Here is a 19,829-nt window from a genome sequence, read left to right as displayed (position 1 = left end):
ACTTTGTGACTCTGTGGATGAAGGTAGACTCTGGGTTCACCTAAGATAGCAATGCAAGAATGAGTTTGGGTACAGGCAGGGTGTGCTAGAGTTAAACTTGGAAAACTGTCACTGTTGAAGGAAAGTATAGAGTGTTGGAGAAGACATGCTTGGTGTAGGAGGTATTAAAATTAGGACACACTGGATCGTTCTCAGGAGAGAAATCAGAGTAGGCCAGCGAATTAAAGCTAGCATCAGAAGTGGCGCTTGGCTCAGCAGTGGATGCCTGCGTTGAGTCCTGGCTCTTTGCTTCCTGCTGATGCACACCAGGGAGGCAGCAGGAGACATTTATTATATGAGTCCCAGTCAATCACAAGGGATACCAAGACGGAGTTCAGACTCCTAGCTTCCTCCTCAGTTCACCCCAGATGTTTTAGACATTTAAGGAGTGGTTAGCAGGTGGGAGTACCTTGTTTATATGTCCTATATGTCTCTAACATAAAATATTAAAGTTACCATCATGTGTTATCCTTTGTCATAATTGACCATTTCAGGGAAAACTGACGGATACTTGATTCAGCCTCTAATATTTGAGATTACTGTCCTGAAGATCTATCATTTCATACTCTGAGTTCTTTTATGGGAGTACTGAACGAAATGGACTTCAGAACTAATAGATGGGATTATGTTTTGCTTAATGAAGCATAGGTGTTTTTTTTTTTAAGATTTATTTTCATTACAAAGTCAGATACACAGAGAGGAGGAGAGACAGAGAGAAAGATCTTCCATCCGATGATTCACTCTCCAAGTGGCCGCAATGGCAAGAGCTGAGCCAATCCAGGAGCCAGGAACTTCCTTGGGGTCTCCCACACGGGTGCAGGGTCCCAAGGCTTTGGGCTGTCCTCAACTGCTCCCAGGCCCCAAGCAGGGAGCTGGATGGGAAGTGGAGCTGCCGGGATTAGAACCGGCGCCCACATGGGATCCCGGTGCATTCAAGGTGAGGACTTTAGTTGCTAGGCCATGGTATAGGTTTTACTACAGCAAAAACAGTATTGGTGTAGCAATTGTTTAATGTTAGTACGCTGTACTGTAGCTTCTGATTTCTAAAGTTAGTATCTCTTCTCTGTCGTATTAGGTAAAATGATCCATTCTATGGTAGCTCATTTGGATGCTGTTACAAGTCTAGCAGTAGACCCCAATGGAATCTATCTGATGTCTGGAAGTAAGTGAACTTCTTGTACTACCTACCCATAAGCTGTGTAAAAGTACTGTTAGTAACAAACTGTTCTTTTACAGGTCATGACTGTTCTATTAGATTATGGAATTTAGACAGCAAGACTTGTGTGCAAGAAATAACAGCTCATAGGAAGAAATTGGATGAATCAATTTATGATGTTGCTTTCCATCCCTCAAAAGCATATATTGCCAGTGCAGGAGCTGATGCCCTTGCCAAAGTATTTGTGTGAATCAGTGAAAACTGACATCATAGCAAAAGATTTGCTTGGACAGAAAAAGGCTCTGCATCACTGCCATCGGAAAAGGTTACTGATTCAACGCTACCTGCGATCCGCCTGCTGAAGGCTATCTGGGGCAGGTATAAGTTGGTGGGAATCACATCTTACTGTCTGGCTCATTAATTTAACTCTAATTACTATATTTCATGGGACAAAAGGAAAAAAGGACTCCAGTATTTGTAGCCTGTACTGGGTATGAACTGAGCATATGTTTTTGTTGTGTGTATGAGTGTGAGAGTGTGTGTGTGTGTGTGTGTGTGTGTGTGTGTGTTGGTTTTGTTTTGTTTTTGAAGATGTCTTTAAACCAATGTGGAGTCTGATCTTACAAAAAGACTTTTTTTTGGATTGTGTGCTGCCTTAGGGTTAGGAATGTGGTGCTCTTGTTGGGGGAAGTGAGCTCTAAGAGTAGCTGTTTTTCATCTCTTAGTGATCCTTTGTTTATCAGTTGAATGCCACAGATTCCCTTTTAAACTTATTTTGCTTTAAAAAAGAAAAAAAGGAAAAAGAAAATTTAACTTAAAATATTTTAGCATTAGTTGCACAAAATGTTTGGATAAAATTCTAGTTTTTATAAGTCTTTTTATATATTTAGCCTGTCACTACAGTGCTCAAGATTGTATGAACGTTTTCTGCATTCTACACCCTCAAAACAGAGAACTCGCTGACCCACTGCCCTGTAACCACTTACTTTCCTCCTTTTGCCTGATACAGCTCAGCTAAGTCCTTCCATAAAGATGCTAAATTACCTTCAACGTCATCTAAATGTCTTCATAAACCAAGGACTATTGAGTGTATTAATATGAAACAGTGGAGTTTAATACTCCAAAGGAACTCTTTAAAAGAAAAAAAAAACTAATCTTGGCATCCTATCACTATGTGATATTTTGTACATCTTACTGTATTTACAAGTTTATTTATCAAGGATTATCCATCTTGCTAATGACCTATTATTTATTTCACTTTTTGTTGGTCTTTATATCCTTTTATTAATGTGCTAAAGGAACCTGTATATCTATTTTGGAACTCTTTGAATAGTCTAAAATAGACTAAAAATGGAGTATTTTATAGCTTAAGTTACAAACCAAGGTGATTCTCCCCAAGATAAGTATCTTGGTTCACCATGATTCCAGACAAAACTATCTTGTTTAAAAGTATTTGGAGTAAAATTTTATTTGCATTACAAATAGGGTACAAAGAATAGTTGAATCAGGATACAGAAATCTGTTTAGACTAGTTTTTCCCTGTTTTTTTTTAGATGTGCTTAATTTTATGGTGTGACTAAAGATTTTGTTTGTGTAATGCATGATTAAGACAATAAAGTATTTTTTCTAGTCTTCCAAACTTTTCTGATCAGTTTGCAAGATTTGATGAGTTTTGTAAGGTTTCTGTTTTACAGTGTATGAATCATCCAGTTTTTAAGATTGTACCACATAGCAAACATACAGCTGTTGAAAATTATGTACATAAAATGCATATAATAAATATTAAATTGTGTACCTGTATGTTACTGTTTGCTACATCATTTGGTGTTGAATAATAAAGTGCAATACTTTACTCTCCATAATTAAACTAGGAAATGGAGATGATCTCTTAGTGAGTCCTTCATTTTTATACTTATTTTTGTACGTTTCCCCGCATATTTATATTCTAGTAATATTAGAACAATAATAAAACTAAAATGCCTATTTTTACTCCATTTTGGGGAATTTTTAAGGTATTCTATTAAAATAAGGTAGACAATTCAAAGTAAAACTTCTCCCCCCCCCCCCCCCCCCGAATATGTAGAGATGCAGTTTGAAGTACTCTTCTTTGGCATGTTATTCCTTTATTAAATGTGGACTTCAATGAAGAGTAGTGGTCAGCCTCTGTAACCACAACTTTCCATAGAAAACTTCAGCAGAGAATAAACTGCATCATTTATTAGAGTTGTCATATAAGTAACCAAGTATTATGTTGAAACCTTTTACTGCAATAGGTAGTATCACCTTTTTTTCTTTAAAGGGAATCCCATATGGACTCAAAACACCATAAAAATTATGTGCAAAATTCTGTTTAAATACCTGCTGCTGCTTTAGAAAAAGTTACTTTGTGTGTACAGTGAGAAAATTTATCATCTAACAGAAATCCAAGTAACAATCAGTCATTGCTAATGAAACAGTAAAGCTTCTCAGAACATTTTTTTGTTATTTTTACAAGTTTTTGTTTTTTGAACTGAACACTCAAGGAACAAAGTAAAGGGGCACTTTCCTCATTATCTTTTTTTAAACTTAAAAACATTTTAAAAACTTCCAAAGCTAGTATTGTTGCTGGCGGCTATTCCAACCCATTGCATTACTGTTTAGTGAAATGTGATTATCACTGCAATGCATAAAATTTCACTTCTCTTGGAATGTATTAAAATTGAAATGGATAAAAATAGTATATATGTTTATTTTTTGCTTACCCACTTTGGTTGTATTTTTCTCTACAAAATTAAACATTTGGAAAAGACTTAAAGGGATGCAAAAAATGTCTTATTTTCATACTATTTGTATGTTTCCACTTGTTATTTGTGGCAAATTATGTAGATTAATTTGATTATTAAATATACTTGATACATAAGGCTTAAGGATATTTTATCTACAAATGTTAATGTTACTTATTCTCAATGTGTAATTATATTCTTCTTTCATGTTTTATTCATGTTACTTTTCTCTGTTTCAAACTAAATAATCCACTGAAGACCAGTAGCTTGTTTAATGCATGAAAATTCATATGTTAATGTATAATCTTTGTCTAGCAGTTAAGACAACTATATTCCATCTTGGAGTACTTAGGTTTGCTTGCTGGCTCCAACTTCCTGCTGGCGTACATCCTGGGAGGCAGCAATGATAACTGACTGGGTTCCTACAGCCCATGTGGAGGACCCGGATTTTGCTCTGACTCCTCTGTTTTCAGCTTTGGCTATTGTGGACACATGAGGAATAAATCAGCGAATGGGACCTCACATTTCTCCCTCCCCCCAAGGAAATGTAAAATCTATAAGCAAGCTATTGTATTTGAAATTCGGGTAAATGCCTGCTAAAACTATATATTTTTTATTTTAAAGGCAGATTTGACAGAGACAGAGGGAGGTTTTCTATCACCTGGTTCACTCCACAGTTGGCTGCAATGGCCAGAGCTGAGCCAGTCCAGGAGCCAGGAGCTTCTTTTCGGGTCTCCTGATGTGGATGCTGTGGCACAAGGCCCTGAACCTCATTTCGCTGCCTTCCCGGGTAGCTGGATCAAAGACGAAACAGCCAGCACAAGAACCAGCAGCACCCATATGGGATGCCAGCACCACAGGCAGTGGCTTAGCTCTTAAAACTTGATTGTCTTAAAAAAGACAATTCCCCTTTTGGTTGTTAACTCATACTGATTATTTACTCATGAAATTACTTGGAGTAGCTTGAACTTGATTTCCTTTCTTCAAGCCAATAAAAGTATTGATTTTCCTGGTTACCTTAGACGCCCGAAAACTGTCCTTAGGGGCTGGTGCGATGGCTCAACTGGCTAATCTTCACCTTCACATGGCAGCATCTCGTATGGGCGCCAGTTCATATCCTGGCTGTTTCACTTGCTATCTAACTCCCTGCTTGTGGCCCGGGAAACTAGTGGAGGATGGCCCCGAGGTTCCTTTGGGGAGATCCGGGAGAAGTTCCTGGCTCCAGGTCAACTCAGCTCTGGCTGCGGCCATTTGGGGAGTGAACCAGCAGAGAGATCTTCTGTTTGTCTCTCCTCTCTGTGAATCTGCCTTTCCAGTAAAAATAAATAAACCTTGGGGGAGGGGGGAGGAACCCTCTCCTTTATAAAATTATAAACTAAAAGGCCTAATTTCAGAAAGCTGGGTTTTCATTAAAGGTTAGTATCTTATTAAGGGATGGTACAACTAGCTGAAAATTTGTGTTCTGTTACGGGGGGAACATCAGATTCCAGTGAAACCTTATTAGATGAAAAACATTTACATTTTTTATGAAGGGGAGAAAAGGGAGGTTATTTTGTCAATTCCATCAAAATTACTGGTGTCAAAGGCAATACTAGTTTTGCCCTTTTTTAAGCCAGCTCCATCAGTAACATGTTTGAAGAGAGGGTCTGGTGCACAGGTGAGATATCGGGGTGGTAGGAGATACAGTCTCTCTAAGGCAGGCAGGCAACGTGGGCTGAGGAAGACGTGGTGAGCCAGTCACCCACGGCTTGTGCCAGCAGTTTCAGTGTTGTTTCTTCAGTGTTTATAATCTGAACAGTGGACATTCATTAACTGAAGAAAACTAAGTTTTGTGTAGGGCTAAAAAGATTCAGATTAGTGTTTCCATGAATTAAAGCACACTAAAAGTTTTTTCTGTATCCTGGGAATTCTAGCAATTGTAAATAAGGCATCTTAGAATTAATAGTTACTAGCAGTTTTATTGCTTAAAAATTCGAATTACAATTTTTCTTCTGCAGGTCTGTTGTTTGAAATGTATCTTTTTAAAGGCATAAGCATTAAGTAAAGCCGTTACCAGTTGTTTTCAGTGTTTGGATGACTTTTAAGTACAAGCCACATATATCTATATACATACAAAAGTAAGGATCTAAATGGAAAAATGATTAGCAGTCCTGCTGTCTCGTGGTGTTTTTGATCATGAGTTATGAAAACAGACCACAATGGCAGCTTGACACATATTCCTTTTCATAGCACAGCAACCGCACTTATCAAGCTTCAGTATGTGAAGTAACAGTATCTACTATTAGTTTTGAGAAAATATCCACTTGGGTCAGCATATTGAAACTATGTTAAAAAGCTGTTAAAATTTTCTGCTTTTTCTTAAGGAGTCAATATAGAATGATTAACAGCAGGAAATTTGCTTTTGGTCTAAGTACCAGGTTTCTTTTATTGAGCTATGGGATTTGCTATTTATACATTTAATAGGCATCTGAGTACTGGTTAGGACTTTAATCCACAATATTTCCTCTCCTGAGTCTGTCACGATTATGAAGCCACAGCAGAGCCTTTCTAACAGTTATAATTAGAAAGCAGTAGCTTTAAATGAATGCTTATGTGCTTAAAATAGCTGTTGACTTCTTCAATAGTTTTGTATCTGACCCTAGTATGCTACAGTATTTCAGTATTACGTGAATACAATTTATACATTAGGTCCTCTTGCACTTTTTCTTTCAGTTGTCAAAATGTTACTATTATTGCTGGGATTCTAAGAAATCTCTACAGATGCCTCTAATGACATCAGAAACAATCGGCTCTAATCCTGTGAACTCTCTTGTGAAGAAGGCATGTGATTCCTTCGGTTTAGAGGCCATATCTTTCAGGTCATCCAGAGGAGCCCAAGCCACTCCTACTGAGAAGATGGTGATTCCTGCAATGGAAATATTTTTAAATGAATTAAAACCAGTTCCAGCTTATATCAAAAAGGATGTGTATATATATTATTTCTGTATTAGCACAGAGTCACAGAGAAAACTGCTCAGTAATATCTGAAGAATTAAATCCCCTGTACTGAATTTTAGGTTTTTACAGTCCTGGTATCCAAAGTAGCTCAGCTGTTTGGTCAAAACCAGCAACCCTACCATCACAGAAACATAGAAATTATATATTCACTGTTAGAAAGTATTTGAGTTCAGTATAATCTATGAGAGAATGCACCTAGCATGGTAGTAATCCTGAACCTGACACAGTACTCTATGACAAAAAGATGTTGCAGCAAACCTACATGACGAAAATGTCCCTATTTGAGATAAGCAGGAAGTCCTCCTGCCTATCGCTGCAATTAAACATTGTGGTACAGCAACCAGTTACAGAAGGTTACACTGTCTCAGGAATGTGGCGAGGCCCCATATGGATAATAATCCAAACACTTCCATTTTAATCGCCCAACGATCTGAAGTGGCCTGTTTCCAAAGCAAAAATCTGATGCTCATGCATTGCAACTGGATTGGCTCAAGTTAGCAGAAGTGTTGTAGTACAACTGCGATTTGCCTAGGATGGTAATATCATTAGCTGGATTCACTTCAATCCCAATCTTCAAACTGCTGGAGGAAATTCCTTTTAACTTTTTGTTTCTGAAACAGCTAGTTCCCCACTACCACAGATACATTCCCCTTTGGGAAATGTACAGTGACCCAAGTTGTGGATTTGAATTATGTAAATCTACTTGAAATGGTTCCTATTCACCTCCACACTTGCCCCCAACACAAAAATGTATTTTCCTTCCTCACCCCCCTACCCCCGCCTCAGTTTTCAGGTCTTTTCTGATTCTCCTAGTTCAGCTCACGCCCAACACTGTAACAGTCAGTTATGACCTCGTCCTAAAACCCCCCTGCTTTCTGGCTTTGCTAACTTTTTGCTACCACTAAGGGATAATTTCCAAGAAACTTACTGTGGCCCCAACTTCCTGAAGTTGAATCACAGAAAATATTTGTCACTTTGGCCTGAATACAATAATGGTGACTGTATCAGTTTTAAGGATATGACTGACACTAAGCAGATCTTCACTGATATATACAAAGCAGTCCAGAAAACCAGCTTAAATTACTATATGAATTCTCTTTCCTGCTTAATGAAAACAGTATTTCTTTAATAATTACAAAAATGATGTATAAATATACTGGCAGAAGCCATAGTAGGCAGAAAAAGAAATATGTCCCTGGGAATTGGGGGAAGGAAGTACACAGAGGACAGAGAAGGGCAGGGCTGTTGGTTCCTTCCTCCTGAGCCCCTGGCTGCATCAGAAAGGGCACCTCTGCTGATTTAGGCCCTTGTTTTCAGCAACACCTCATGCTGACATCTTCAGAACAAAGCCTTGGACAAGTGAGATTAAAGCTTTTATTGCAGGTTTTGTCAAATTAGAAAACATGCCAGACTGAAAACTTCCCTCAAATAAAGGGTTACAGGGAGGCTGTGGTAGCCTGTGATGGTTTGCGGCTATATTCCAACTTTGAGCTGAACCCGAGTACATGTGATGCACTTTGTCAGCAAGCCTGCCAACAAGTGCTGAGCAGCACTGCCTTTAGCCACAATGCCTGCGTTTAAGTCTTGACTCTGCCATTTATATTGACACTGTGTTATCTTGCTTTATTTCTGTAGGAGGAGATCAGTAGGGCTGTTCTGCCAATGTAACAATAACTGACCACCACACTGCAAGTGTTTGTTCAGTAAAATGGAAGCTTTCATTTATGCTTTAAATTTACCGAACCTTCCCAATTCCCTTCTCATACCAAAGACAAGAGCCTTACCTGCATCATGCGCGGCAGCAGCGGGGCCTCGGACGTCGTCATAGGACTGCCCATCTGTGACGATGACCAAGAAGTTCTTGTTGGGGCTGTCCCTCACGGGCCCAAACACGTTTCTGACAGTAAAGGAGATGGCATCCCCGGTAGCTGTGCCACCACTCATGTAGCGGATGTTTCTGATAACAGCTAGCACATTTTCTTTGGTGCTGTAGTCAGTGAAACTGAATTCTGTGCGCTGGTCATAAGTGAACTGGACGGCAGCTATTTTGGCACCAATGTCCGAGATTTCAAAAGTCTTGGCTATGTTGGAAACAAACTCGAGCATGAGGCGGAAATTGCTCTCCCCCACGCTGCTGGAGCCATCAATGAGAAAAGCAATGTTGACGGAGTTATAGCAGGTCTTGCTGCACATCATCTGCTCGTGAGTGCAGAGCTTCTGCACCAGAGGCTTTACGTACTTGGTGGTGCCAAACCAGTTGGGCATGTGGTAAGAGAAGAAGCCATTGTTCCGACAGACAGCCTAATGGGGGAGACACAGAAGATTCCCGGAGGGCTCAAGTGTCCTATTGTGAAAATTGTTAACAACAATCTCAAACATCCAAAGCTAGCTGAGGTATGGGCCAGCGAGCACAACGCTTGGAGGTCTAAAACCGAATGTCTGGCACCACACCAAAGACAACCCCCACCACATTACCTTATCGACAAATGCGACATCCTGAACCATCCCCAGTTCTTCAGGGGTAGGTCTGGCCACAGAAACTATAAATACGTTGACACCAAACTCTCTGGCCACAATGCCTGCCTCTTCAATGTCATCAGAAGGCCAGCCGTCAATGAAGACCACCACCACTTTGGGGATCCCTTTCCTCACTCCAGTCTCTGGTGTGAAGAATTTCTGAGCAGTATGTTTCAGTGCTTTTCCTAGGTTTGAAGAAGGCAAATGTGTTTATCACTGCTCCAGTCACATTTCTCACTCCCCATAGCAACACGATGCCAGTTAAATGCAACTAGCTGCATTTGATGATGACCCACACAACTTCCCCTTCCACCTCCCAGGAGCCTCACACCTCCCTACCTCCCATCAGTCACTGAGAAAATCACGGAGCTGACTCCAGTACGTGTGCTCTTTGCAGCACGCTGCTGACTGCTCAGAGACCATGTCTGAGAGGGTCAGGGGTGCTTCTCTAATTCTTCTGGCCACATCTGCATTCGTTAGGCAACTCATGATCTCTGCACTGTTGCTAAACTTCTCTAAAGTGTCATCTACCTATCTTAACAAGGATTATACAATCCGTCAACCTTTTGGTATACTTTCCATCACACACTAAGTATCTCGGATGATCAAATGCAGGTATAGCCAAAATGTCTGTATGAGAAGGAAGAGTCCAGTTACTTGCTTATATAACATAGCTCTTATATAAGGCCAGCGATTAAGACTCACAGGGGCGGTGCACATCGTGTACTGAGAACCTAGGTGTGGCTTCTGGCTCATCTCTCCCAGCTTCCTGCTAACAGGTACCCTGGGAGGCTACAAGCTATGGCCCTGCCACCAACATAGGAGACCTGGATTAAGTTCCCAGCTCCTGGCTTTAGCTTGGCCAGTCCCAGCTGTTCTAGATACTTTAGAGTTAACCAGCAGATGGGAGAATGTACTCTTATTTGCTTGTCCCTCCACCCCCAACAAAATAAATTAAAAAGTTATATAAAAGTAGCATAATACTGCCTTAAATGTTAATCATGGATAACCATCTCCAACATGACATGCAGAGTGTCAAAGTCTACTTACCTGTATTGGAATTACCGCCTCTGAAACCTACTTCCTTTATGGCAAACAAAACATCTTTGGCTGTTGTAAAATTTTTCAAGTAAAATTCTATTTTAGGATGCTCACTAAGAAAAACAAACAGAATGTTACCCATGGTGTATCGGAAAGGCAAACATGCTGCAGTGCTGGGTTTTTTTTAAAAGATTTATTTTTTATCGGAAAGCAGATATACAGAGAGGAGGAAAGACAGAGAGGAAGATCTTCCATTTGATGATTCACTCCCCAAGTGACTACAACAGCCAGAGCTGCGCCGATCTGAAGTGAGGAGCCCAGAGCCCCTTATGGGTCTCCCACATGGGTACAAGATTCCAAGGGTTTGGGCCGTCCTTGACTGCTTTCCCAGGCCACAAGCAGGGAGCTGGATGGGAAGTGGAGCTGCCGGGACACAAATCAACGCCCATATGGGATCCTGGCGCGTGCAAGGTAAGGACTTTAGTTGCTAGGCTACCACGCTGGGCCCTGCAATGCTTTCTTTTTTCAATGCTTAAACTTTTTTATGTTTCAAATATTGGTCCAGTGGGTTACGTTGCTGCCAGAGATATCCACATCCCATTTTGAAGTGCCTGGTTCAGGTCCTGGCTACTCTGCTTCCCATTCAGCTTTCTGGTCATGTGCACCCTGGGAGGCAGCAGGCGATGGCTCGCGTGTTTAAATCCACTCCATCGACACAGGGGTTGCAGATGCAGTTCCTGGCTCCTGGCCTGGGTCTCGCCCAGCCCCAGCTATTGTAGGCATTTAGGGAGCAAAGTGACTGAAGGGAGGTTACTCATCATTCTTTCAAATAAAGAGAAATAAGTAAAAACAAACATGTAAAATGGGGGTATCATGTGATGTTTCAATACATGTATGTATACTGTGAAAAGTCAAGTTTTCAATATCCAGCTTTGTTTCTTAATTCCTTGGCATATAGCCAGTCAAAGCATTGTATTCTTTCCGAGTTTAGTATTACGTGCTGCTGAAGTAAGCACAAGCCATTGCATTCGTACCTGTGCACTTGTTTCTTGGGGCTATTTTAGAAACATAACAAGAACAATTGCTAAAACATGGATTTAGTATATTGTGACTAATGCATTAAATGCATAGATCATGTATAATCCCATAACTTTATTAGATTATTTTTATTCCAGTAATAACTGCAGAAACTGGGGCCCAGTGCACTGAGGTAATTGGGATCATGGTGAAAAAGCAATAGGATAATAAGAAACAATCATTCAAAGCACAGTTATGAAACATCATTTTGGGTGAATAATTGTGATTAGAAAATGGTCACAATACTAAGTTTAGAGATAAAAATAGGACAGAAGACATTTTTATAGCCTAGGCTTTTGAAAAGCACATACATAGTCAAATATTAAACAACTGGAAAGAAGGGATTGGCACTATGATATAATAGGCTAAGCCTCCAGCTACGGAACCAGCATCCCATGTAGCTGATTCAGGTTCCAGCTGCTGCCTTTTTTTTTTTTTTTTTAGATTTATTTATTTTATTGGAAAGGCAGATGTATAGAGAGAAGGGGAGACGAAGAAAGATCTTCCGTCTGCTGGTTCACTTCCCAAGTGGCCACAATGGCTGGAGCTTCTTCAAGGGCTCCTATACAGGTGCAGGGTCCCAAGGCTTTGGGCCATCCTCTACTGCTTTCCCAGGCCACAAGAGGGAGCTGGATGGGAAGTGGAGCCGCCAGGACACAAATCCGTACCTATATAGGATCCCGGTATATGTAAGACGAGGATTTAGCCACTAGGCAGTTGAGCCAGGCCTGCTGCTCCTCTCTGATCCAGCTCCCTGCTTGTGGCCTGGGAAAGCAGCAGAGGATGGCCCAAGGCCTTGAGCCCGCCCCATGTGAGAGACACAGAAAAAGCTCCTGGCTTCAGAGGCCTGGCTCCACCCTTGTGTCCATTTGCGTGAATCAGCAGATGGAAGATGGATCTCTGTCTCCTCTGTAAGTCTGTTCCAAAAATAAAAAATTTTGAAGTAAAAAATTTTACAGTGATTAGCTACAGGATGTATGTTTGGAAAATATGCTTTCTTTGTATTTTTCAAGATGTCCACAACAAACATATTCCAATTTGAAAAGCCATCAGTGAATATTTTTTCGTTATTTTTAATTTTTTTTTATATATTTAAAAGCTTTGGGCCATCCTCCACTGCTTTCCCAGGCCACAAGCAGGGAGCTGGATGGGAAGTGGAGCTGCCGGGACTAGAACTGGTGCCTACATGGGATCCTGGGTGTGCAAGGCAAGGACTTTAACCACTACGCTAACGCACTGGGCCCTTTTTTCAGTGAATATTTTTAAATGAATAAAATGTAATTAAAAATCATGACAGAAGGGGAAGAACAGATATATCACTGCATTATTCTCTTTCTGCAAAGGGAACTTGGTAACCTAACGGAGTGTGCGGGCTATGATGACAATGTCAACCATGGAATCCCTCAGTCTACCTCCAGTCCTCATTAGAGCTAGCAGAGAATTCTCTGAATTTTGTCACTCCAGAATGAAAACTGACTAGGCCCACTCATGCGGACTTCAACCCTGAATGCCTATCTTAGGGATCCAGCTTACCAAAACTCAATATGGTTATGTTGAACTGAAACAGTGTACCTACTAAAAGGATGGCTAATTTACTACTCAAGACATCACTCAAGTCTTCTCCCATTTCAACAAGGTGGGTACCTGGCTTGAACAAGGCCCACGTGTGGTCCTTCGGTCCCAATTCCCAACATCAGAGCCACTTTCCCAACAAAGTTCTTCTGCAGGTTAAATCGGCGCTGCCCAATATTAAAGCTTCCATCGATCAGAAATGCAATGTCTGCTTTGCAGTCTGGACACACAGATGAGCCTTTGGTTAGGACTCGAGAGGAGACAGGGAGAAATGCCACTTTCCTGAATGCGTGTTTGGGTCCTTACCTTTATTACCCGTTTTCTTCTCTGGAGTTTTCTTTAGTCGTTTCCCTGAAACAATGGCAACACTTGGTGTGAGTCAAAGAGACAGTTTCCTTAGAGAGCAGCCCAGGTCAGGAAAAGCTCTTGACAAGCAGTGTTATTTTTTAGGACTTGTGGAAGAAAAATTCATATTCTCATGGTTTTCTGGATGAAGGGAGTGATGCTCCAATAAAGAATCTTCTGAGGACACTAATCAGCCCATATACTTGGTATTTGCCTTTAATCCAGGGTTTAACATCCCAGACCCACCATTGAATCAAATTCAGAAACTCAGTTATGCCCTAATGTTCTCCACTAATTTGGCTTTAGCACTTGCCAAGGTTTAGAACAGAGGACCCCTACCTGTCTCTTGCAAAGCCCCATGCAAGTTGCTTTTATTCGTTTTACAGTGAAATAATTATGGGAATGTAAGACAGCAAATGGAATCAAAGAAGTCGCTAGATGTGAGTTAAGAAATGGGGGAAAGTGGATTTCAGGAGAGTGGCAGAGTTTATAATTAAAAATGTTAAAAAGGCAATATAATGAAATGGGTGTGTCTATAATACACCAATAAACATCTGCTTTTTTTCTCTTTACTATTGATTCTCAAAAGGAAAGCTACCAATAACGCATTTATAACTTCCTGTGCCAAGCAGCTGAGGCAGGTTCCCTATTTCATACCTGTTGCTGGGCGTGCTGTGGACACTGCTCGGCCCGTGGCTTCCTGGGCATTACTTTTGCCTTCTGTTAAAATAAATAGAAGCATATCTTTCCCTTTTCTACATCATCAAAATACCGGGAGTTTAATTCGGGATTCTACATGTTGATAAACCTAACACAGTGATGGTAACTACAGAGGCAAATATCAGGTGGTCTGTGTTCAGTGAACCAAAAGGAATCCCTATCTTTTTGTTTTTGACTAGTTTTTCAGTTTCGTGTCACTGGGTAAGTGTTCAGGCGTTCTGACGGCACACAATTCAGGTTTCTATTGCAATCATCTGCCTGCACGTTCGTCCCCCATTCACCCAAACTGGCCTGAAGGGGTACTGGATCCCTCTGATCTCCCAATTCTAAACGGCAGCTGACCTCTTCTTGATCACAGGTTTTGCCATCAAAGAGGCTGGACTAAGAAAAGCAAACAACATTCCTGGGGGGAGGGAGGACAGCGTTTATCTGAACATGAGAACGATGTAATTGTACCTACTTGTCACTGTGAAGGAAGCGGACCATCGGGAAAGCGTCTGAGAGCGGACGCCATTGGCATCTGTGGAGGAATAGTTTTCTCGGCCAGGAAGGCTATAGACTCGTACAGGTCCCCCAGCAGGGCTGATCACTCCCCTGCAACACAACAGTCACAGCTGCTGCCACGCATACTGCCAGGGCATCCCGCGGGGAGGGAAGAAGAGGAAGGGGCCACGGTGTTCAGCCAGGAAGACAGCTAAGGGATAGCTAAGCTTCTGGAGGGACAGGACCTGCCTGGGCAAGCAGCTTTGTGATGCTGCACTTCTCACTGTTGGTGAGAATACACAGGCAGCATCTATTCCAGGCAGCTCAGGGAACCAGGGGTTCACAGACTGTCCTGCGACGGTCTTCTACAAAAGTACATGCTAGTGACATTTGCCTTTGATGGCATGGGACTGGCTGACAACCGAGACCTGGGGCAAGGTATCTGGCAATCTCCGGGTTCACCTTCCTCGTCTGTGCCCATGTTGTAGAATGGCAGCAGAAGTTTAAAAAAATGGTTGGCACACAGTAAAAAGTCAGAGAAAAATGGCATTCACAGGAAGAAAAGCGGCTGGACTATCAGAAATCTTCCCTGGTGTATTTGCTGTTTCAAGAATATCCAGGAAAACTTTTAAAATGGATCCCTCTTGTAAGGCCAGAGCTGGCAAGGGAAGGAGCAACGAGGAAGGGGTTCCAAATGGCTGTGGTGCAGAGGGGGACCACAGAGCACGCCCTTCTCTCTGAGGCAGGCTTGGCCTTACCTGTGGATAGCTGCCCCACAGATGCTGGACACAGAAGCATAAACTATGTTCCCAAACACAGAGAATTCCTCCAGGGGGCAGCCCGCAGGACACAGCACGTCCACCTTGTCCTTCCTGATGTCCAAGCCCCGTGTAGAGCATGTGATTGCCACGGGAACTGCAGAGAAAGCGGGGAGGAGGGGCAGAACACGCCATGTTCCCGCATCAGAAGAAAGAGAGCCAGATTGCCCTGCCCTGAATTCCGTATCTCCACCAAGAGTAAGGGTTTCTGTGCTCTTCCATATCATTCCAGGGCTTCACCAGCCAACGGATGGTTTTCCAATTGAAACTGGCCCCCTAACCACTCTCAACACCTCAATGGGAGAATTTTCCCAGGCCTTACTTCATCGGTTTGGAAATAGATGCTTATAAATCAATCAGGTCCAGAAAAAAAAAAAAAAGCCGGTGGATATTTTACTCTCTCATCCCAGAAAGATATAAATCTCAACTATGACGACACTGAGCACACAGCCGTGGGTGGCGAGGATGGCAGCTCTGGCCTGAGCCTCGGGGGTCCATGTTCACCCACACATGCCCTCATCTGGCCACTCTACCCTTCTCTTCCAAGGACCATTATCCCAGTGAGGCTGCAAACACAGAGCCTGAACATGTGGACGTAGGCAACCCGGTAAAACAACCCCGATTTAGATCACAGAGATGTTCCAATTCAGTCCCTCCGTTTTACAGATGAGGAAATGAAAGCCATGGAGTAAACTTGCCTGAGAAACATTCTGCAACTCCCTGGTGGCAAGAATCTGGGGAAGTTAGGGCCCTCCAGAGAGGAGTATTTTTATCTTCTTTAAACCTGATCATCTCTGTGCCAAATGTGCCCCCAAAGACACATACAGCAGCGCAAACATTTTGAGAAAGCACAGATCATTTTTCCAAGTTTCCAGTCAGCCTGCCTAGTAAAGAATCAAATTCGTTATGACAAAGATAATCTGTTGGCCACGAGCAGAACGAGCTGTGGGCCAGCATAGCAGGTCCCTCTATCACAGTCCTGTGGATATTAAACTGAACAAAGACCATGAAGTTCAATTTCCCAAACACAGGAAACTCTGGCCACCCAGACCTTGTCCAGACAGATGCTTCCAACAAACTCCTCACTTTGCCCCAAGACAGGGGGATGCTGTCTGGCCACACTGCCCCCAGATATGTGCCGAGCTGGACCCTGCCTGGGCATGTCCCTGGTGGGAGGGGTGGTGGAGGGAGAGGGTGCCACGTACTGTCTGGTCTTTGGCTCTGAAACCCACTGTCAGCCGGGAAATGTACAATCCTGATCCCCACACTGGCCTCACACCTGCTACCCATGTGCCTCCACTGGTGGCATAGGTGGCCCCACCTGCCTCTCGCTGCACAGCGTAAGAAGTGCACTCTGCCGCAGCACTTACCCCGTCCCACATCCCAGGAAAACGATGGCTTTAACACAAGAATGTGCGTCTTACCTTACAGAAAGAAAACACACCGAACCACACACCCGCAAGCGGACACGTGGAACAAACTCGTTTTGAGACTTTCCCCAACGCCAACTGGCACGGAGACGGCGGCTTTTAAATCAGGGGTTACATCTGGGAACACAGCTAGCGTGCCCACCAAGGTGAGCCGAACGACGGGAACCTCGCCCCTTCCCGGAAGACCAATAGCCCCAGTTCGGTTCTGCAAAGCTTCTCTTCACCCCTGGGCGCGGCGGCACCGATCCTGGGTGGTGCGTGCACACGGGGTACGCGCGCTTGTCTCACCAACGACGATCGCCGGGTCCCAGTCGGGAATGCCCGGCGTGCGAAGCGGGGAAGCCACAGCAAGCCACAGGAAGCTACAGTGCTCCCCGCTCCGCACCCTCCAGCTCTGGGACCCCCGGCCAGGGTTCAGGGGGCCTGATCGCAACTGCCTCGACCCCAGGAACCGCGCGACTCACCGGTTCCCTCGCTGTCCGCGGGCTTCGGCAGCGGCAGCAGCAGACACACACCTGCCAAGAGAGGGAGAGCGAGCGCTGGCGGCAGCTCCACCGGGCTGTGCGAGAGCGGAAGGGGTGCCTAGGACGTCTACCCACCGAGGCAGAGAGCCGGGAGCCAGGCTGCAGACATGGTGGGACAGCAGCGGTGCGGACCTGGGAGAGAGCGAGAAGGTGCGGAAGGCTGGGGATTGTGGGGAGCCGAGGCCCCGCAATGCCCACCCCTCCTCCGAGGTCCCGCAGCTCTCACAAGCCCACGGGCGGTCCAGGGGAGCGAGGGACGAGAAGCAGCAGCCGCGGCTTTGGGGCTAATACCCCTTGGGATGTGGCAATGCTGCGCCCCGGCTGCAAATCCAGGTGCAACCCGGGACCGCACCGAGAGAAAGAGAGAGACAGAGAGACGGCGCGCCTGCCCCAAGACGGACAGACAACCCCGGAGCGAGTGACCGAGAAAGGGCCACCAGACACGAACAGGCAGGCTCCGGGGCGTTGCGCGCCCGTGACCGCGGCCGGGGCTCCACACCTGCGTGGGATGCGCACGGCTGCGCCCGAGTGCCGCCAGCGCTGCTCCCGGGGCCGCTATAAAGGCCGGGCAGCGCGCATGAGCACTGCGCGGGGGGCGCGGGGGGCGCGGGGGGCGCGGGGGGCGCGGGGAGCCGGAGGCCCCAGGCCTGGCGGCGCCGTCCGCCCCTCCCCCGCGGCCAGCCCACCCCGGGGGAGGCCGGCGCGCAGGCGCCACCCCCGCGGCGCGCCTCGGCCACCTGCGAGCCGCGCCCCTCCCTGGGGAGGCCCCGCGGGCTCGGGCAGCACGAGCTCGGAGCGAGCGTGGGAGGCCCGGGAGAGGAGGCCGCTCGACGCCCGCGCGTGGCGCGTGGCGGCCCCCCACGAGCGGTCCCGCGGCGTTCCGGGGAGCGGAGAGCCGCGGTTACCTGTCTGTGCGCTGGTGCCGTGTGAGTTGGAGGCCCAGGCTTGGGTTGCGATGGCACGGAAGCTCACGTTGATAACGTGGCGCCACGTCCTTTCTAATGGCAACGGGACAGGAGGACAACTCCAGGGGGCAATGTGACTGACCAGCAGGCTACTGCGGGACCACCTCAGGGCCCTGAAAACTCCGAGGTTAGTCCTGGGGCTGTACCACCTTCCCCTGACTTTGTTGAATTATAACTTCTATGCCATAAATCCTACCTACTTCCAGTATACAATTCAGCAGTTTCCCAGTACATTTACGGAGGCTTTGAACCATCACTACGAGTCTTTCCCAGCCCCAGTGCGAAGTTACGAGCTCATCCACTCCGACTTGTCTCTCTGGCCGTGGTTTCCACGGGCAGCTCCTGCGAGTGGATGGGGCCGCGTTTACCGCGTGTGTTGTGGGCCACAGTCCTGTTGTAGTGTGTTAGAACACTGGTCTGCTTTTGATGGCTGAATAGTATTCCAACTGCGTGGCGATAACTTTTAAATCTGTTCATTTGAGAGGCAGAGAAACACACAGCTTGCGTCCCTAGCTCATTCCCTAGGCTGGAAACTGGGAACTTGATGGAAGTCTCCCGCGGGAGTGGCAGGAGCCATTAGCACTGCCCCTTGGGTCCCTATCAGCTGGAAGCTGGTGTCGGAGGTGGCAGGGGTCCTGGGCATCTTCACCCTCAGGCCACATGCCTGCCCTCCTCTCTGGTTCGGACTTGCGGGACGAGCTGACCAGCATCACCTGTGAGCCAGAGCGTGCTAACCTCGTGACCGTCTTTCCCCTTGGAATCACGGGGTTTACTGGGAGCAGTGGGGCTTGTTGATTCACTAGCTGGCACAAACCCTCCGCAGTGTCCTACGGAGACACTGGAGGCGCTGGAAGCATATTTTTGCGACTGTTTAAAGAATTTGATCTTTTTCATGATAGAGTTAACCCTTTTGTTAGAAATCTACTCATTGAACCACTGCCTTGGACATGTTCCGTGAGAGAAAGCTCAACTCAGGAGGCGATTAGCACTGTCTTGAGTGTCTTCCATCAGGGTTAGAAAACCTCCTGCGACTGGGTGCAGGGGCCTGACACCCTCCAAGTAGGGAGAGTTCCCGTTCTGGCAGCAAGTCACCCCTCCTCTGCCCAGCAGGCAGGTACCCAGCGGGCCAGCAGGGCTCGGCCAGCCCTCCTGTGATACGACTTCACCCAGTGCCTTGGCATGGTAGACCCAAGTCTGTGACCGTTTAAAAAGAAAGGAAATACCTCATTGAGTTCCATAGTTGTTTACCCAAAGATTCATTTTAATTATTTTGTTTTGAAGCATTTAAGGGAAGTTAGTCATGATTTGACTTTTATTTTTGGAGAGGCTGACCGAGGCGGGTTGGAGGAGTGAGGGTGAGATTTTTCATTCCTAGTTTATACC

At 45.1% G+C, this 19,829-nt stretch overlaps 2 protein-coding genes across 5 annotated transcripts in view; one reads left to right on the top strand and one right to left on the bottom strand.

Moving 5' to 3' along the window:
- Positions 1–6,952, top strand: part of STRN3 (striatin 3) — a 101,250-nt gene extending 94,298 nt beyond the window's left edge. For 2 of the 3 annotated variants that reach the window (XM_004584739.3, XM_058666299.1), the window contains 2 exons: positions 1,115–1,201; positions 1,276–2,834. In XM_004584739.3, coding sequence (XP_004584796.1) covers positions 1,115–1,201; positions 1,276–1,445 — 257 coding nt within the window. In that variant the 3' untranslated portion in view covers positions 1,446–2,834. Of the gene's footprint in view, positions 1–1,114; positions 1,202–1,275; positions 2,835–6,669 lie in introns of those variants that run through there. The other variant, XR_009245634.1, reaches the window with a different exon arrangement.
- COCH (cochlin) lies at positions 6,352–18,096 on the bottom strand. Of its 2 annotated transcripts, XM_058666301.1 has the most exons (12): positions 17,981–18,096; positions 17,557–17,613; positions 17,422–17,472; positions 15,468–15,624; positions 14,687–14,820; positions 14,164–14,226; positions 13,468–13,512; positions 13,234–13,381; positions 10,522–10,625; positions 9,430–9,656; positions 8,739–9,255; positions 6,352–6,862 (listed from the first exon to the last, which is right to left on the bottom strand). In XM_058666301.1, exons 2-12 carry the CDS (start codon positions 17,588–17,590, stop codon positions 6,687–6,689), a joined length of 1,656 nt encoding a protein of 551 aa, XP_058522284.1. In that variant the 5' UTR covers positions 17,591–17,613; positions 17,981–18,096; the 3' UTR covers positions 6,352–6,686. The 2 variants fall into 2 exon arrangements, with proteins under 2 accessions (XP_058522284.1, XP_058522285.1); XM_058666302.1 differs by lacking the exon at positions 14,164–14,226 and having other exon boundaries at positions 6,687–6,862.
- Positions 18,097–19,829: the final 1,733 nt, after the last annotated feature.

Source organism: Ochotona princeps, chromosome 6 (assembly GCF_030435755.1).
Source record: "Ochotona princeps isolate mOchPri1 chromosome 6, mOchPri1.hap1, whole genome shotgun sequence".
Lineage (NCBI taxonomy): Eukaryota > Metazoa > Chordata > Mammalia > Lagomorpha > Ochotonidae > Ochotona > Ochotona princeps.
Note: the sequence above shows the minus strand (reverse complement) of the source record. Positions and strands in the feature narration are given on the sequence as shown.

Bases quoted from the DNA above. Each gene is read 5' to 3' on its own strand.
- COCH (XM_058666301.1), bottom strand. From the start codon at position 17,590: ATGTCTGCAGCCTGGCTCCCGGCTCTCTGCCTCG. The intron at 14,821-15,467 runs GTAAGGCCAAGC...GTTGTGTTGCAG, and splicing joins TGTGGGGCAGCTATCCACAG to GGGAGTGATCAGCCCTGCTG. The intron at 14,227-14,686 runs GTAGGTACAATT...TTATTTTAACAG, and splicing joins CGCTTCCTTCACAGTGACAA to AAGGCAAAAGTAATGCCCAG.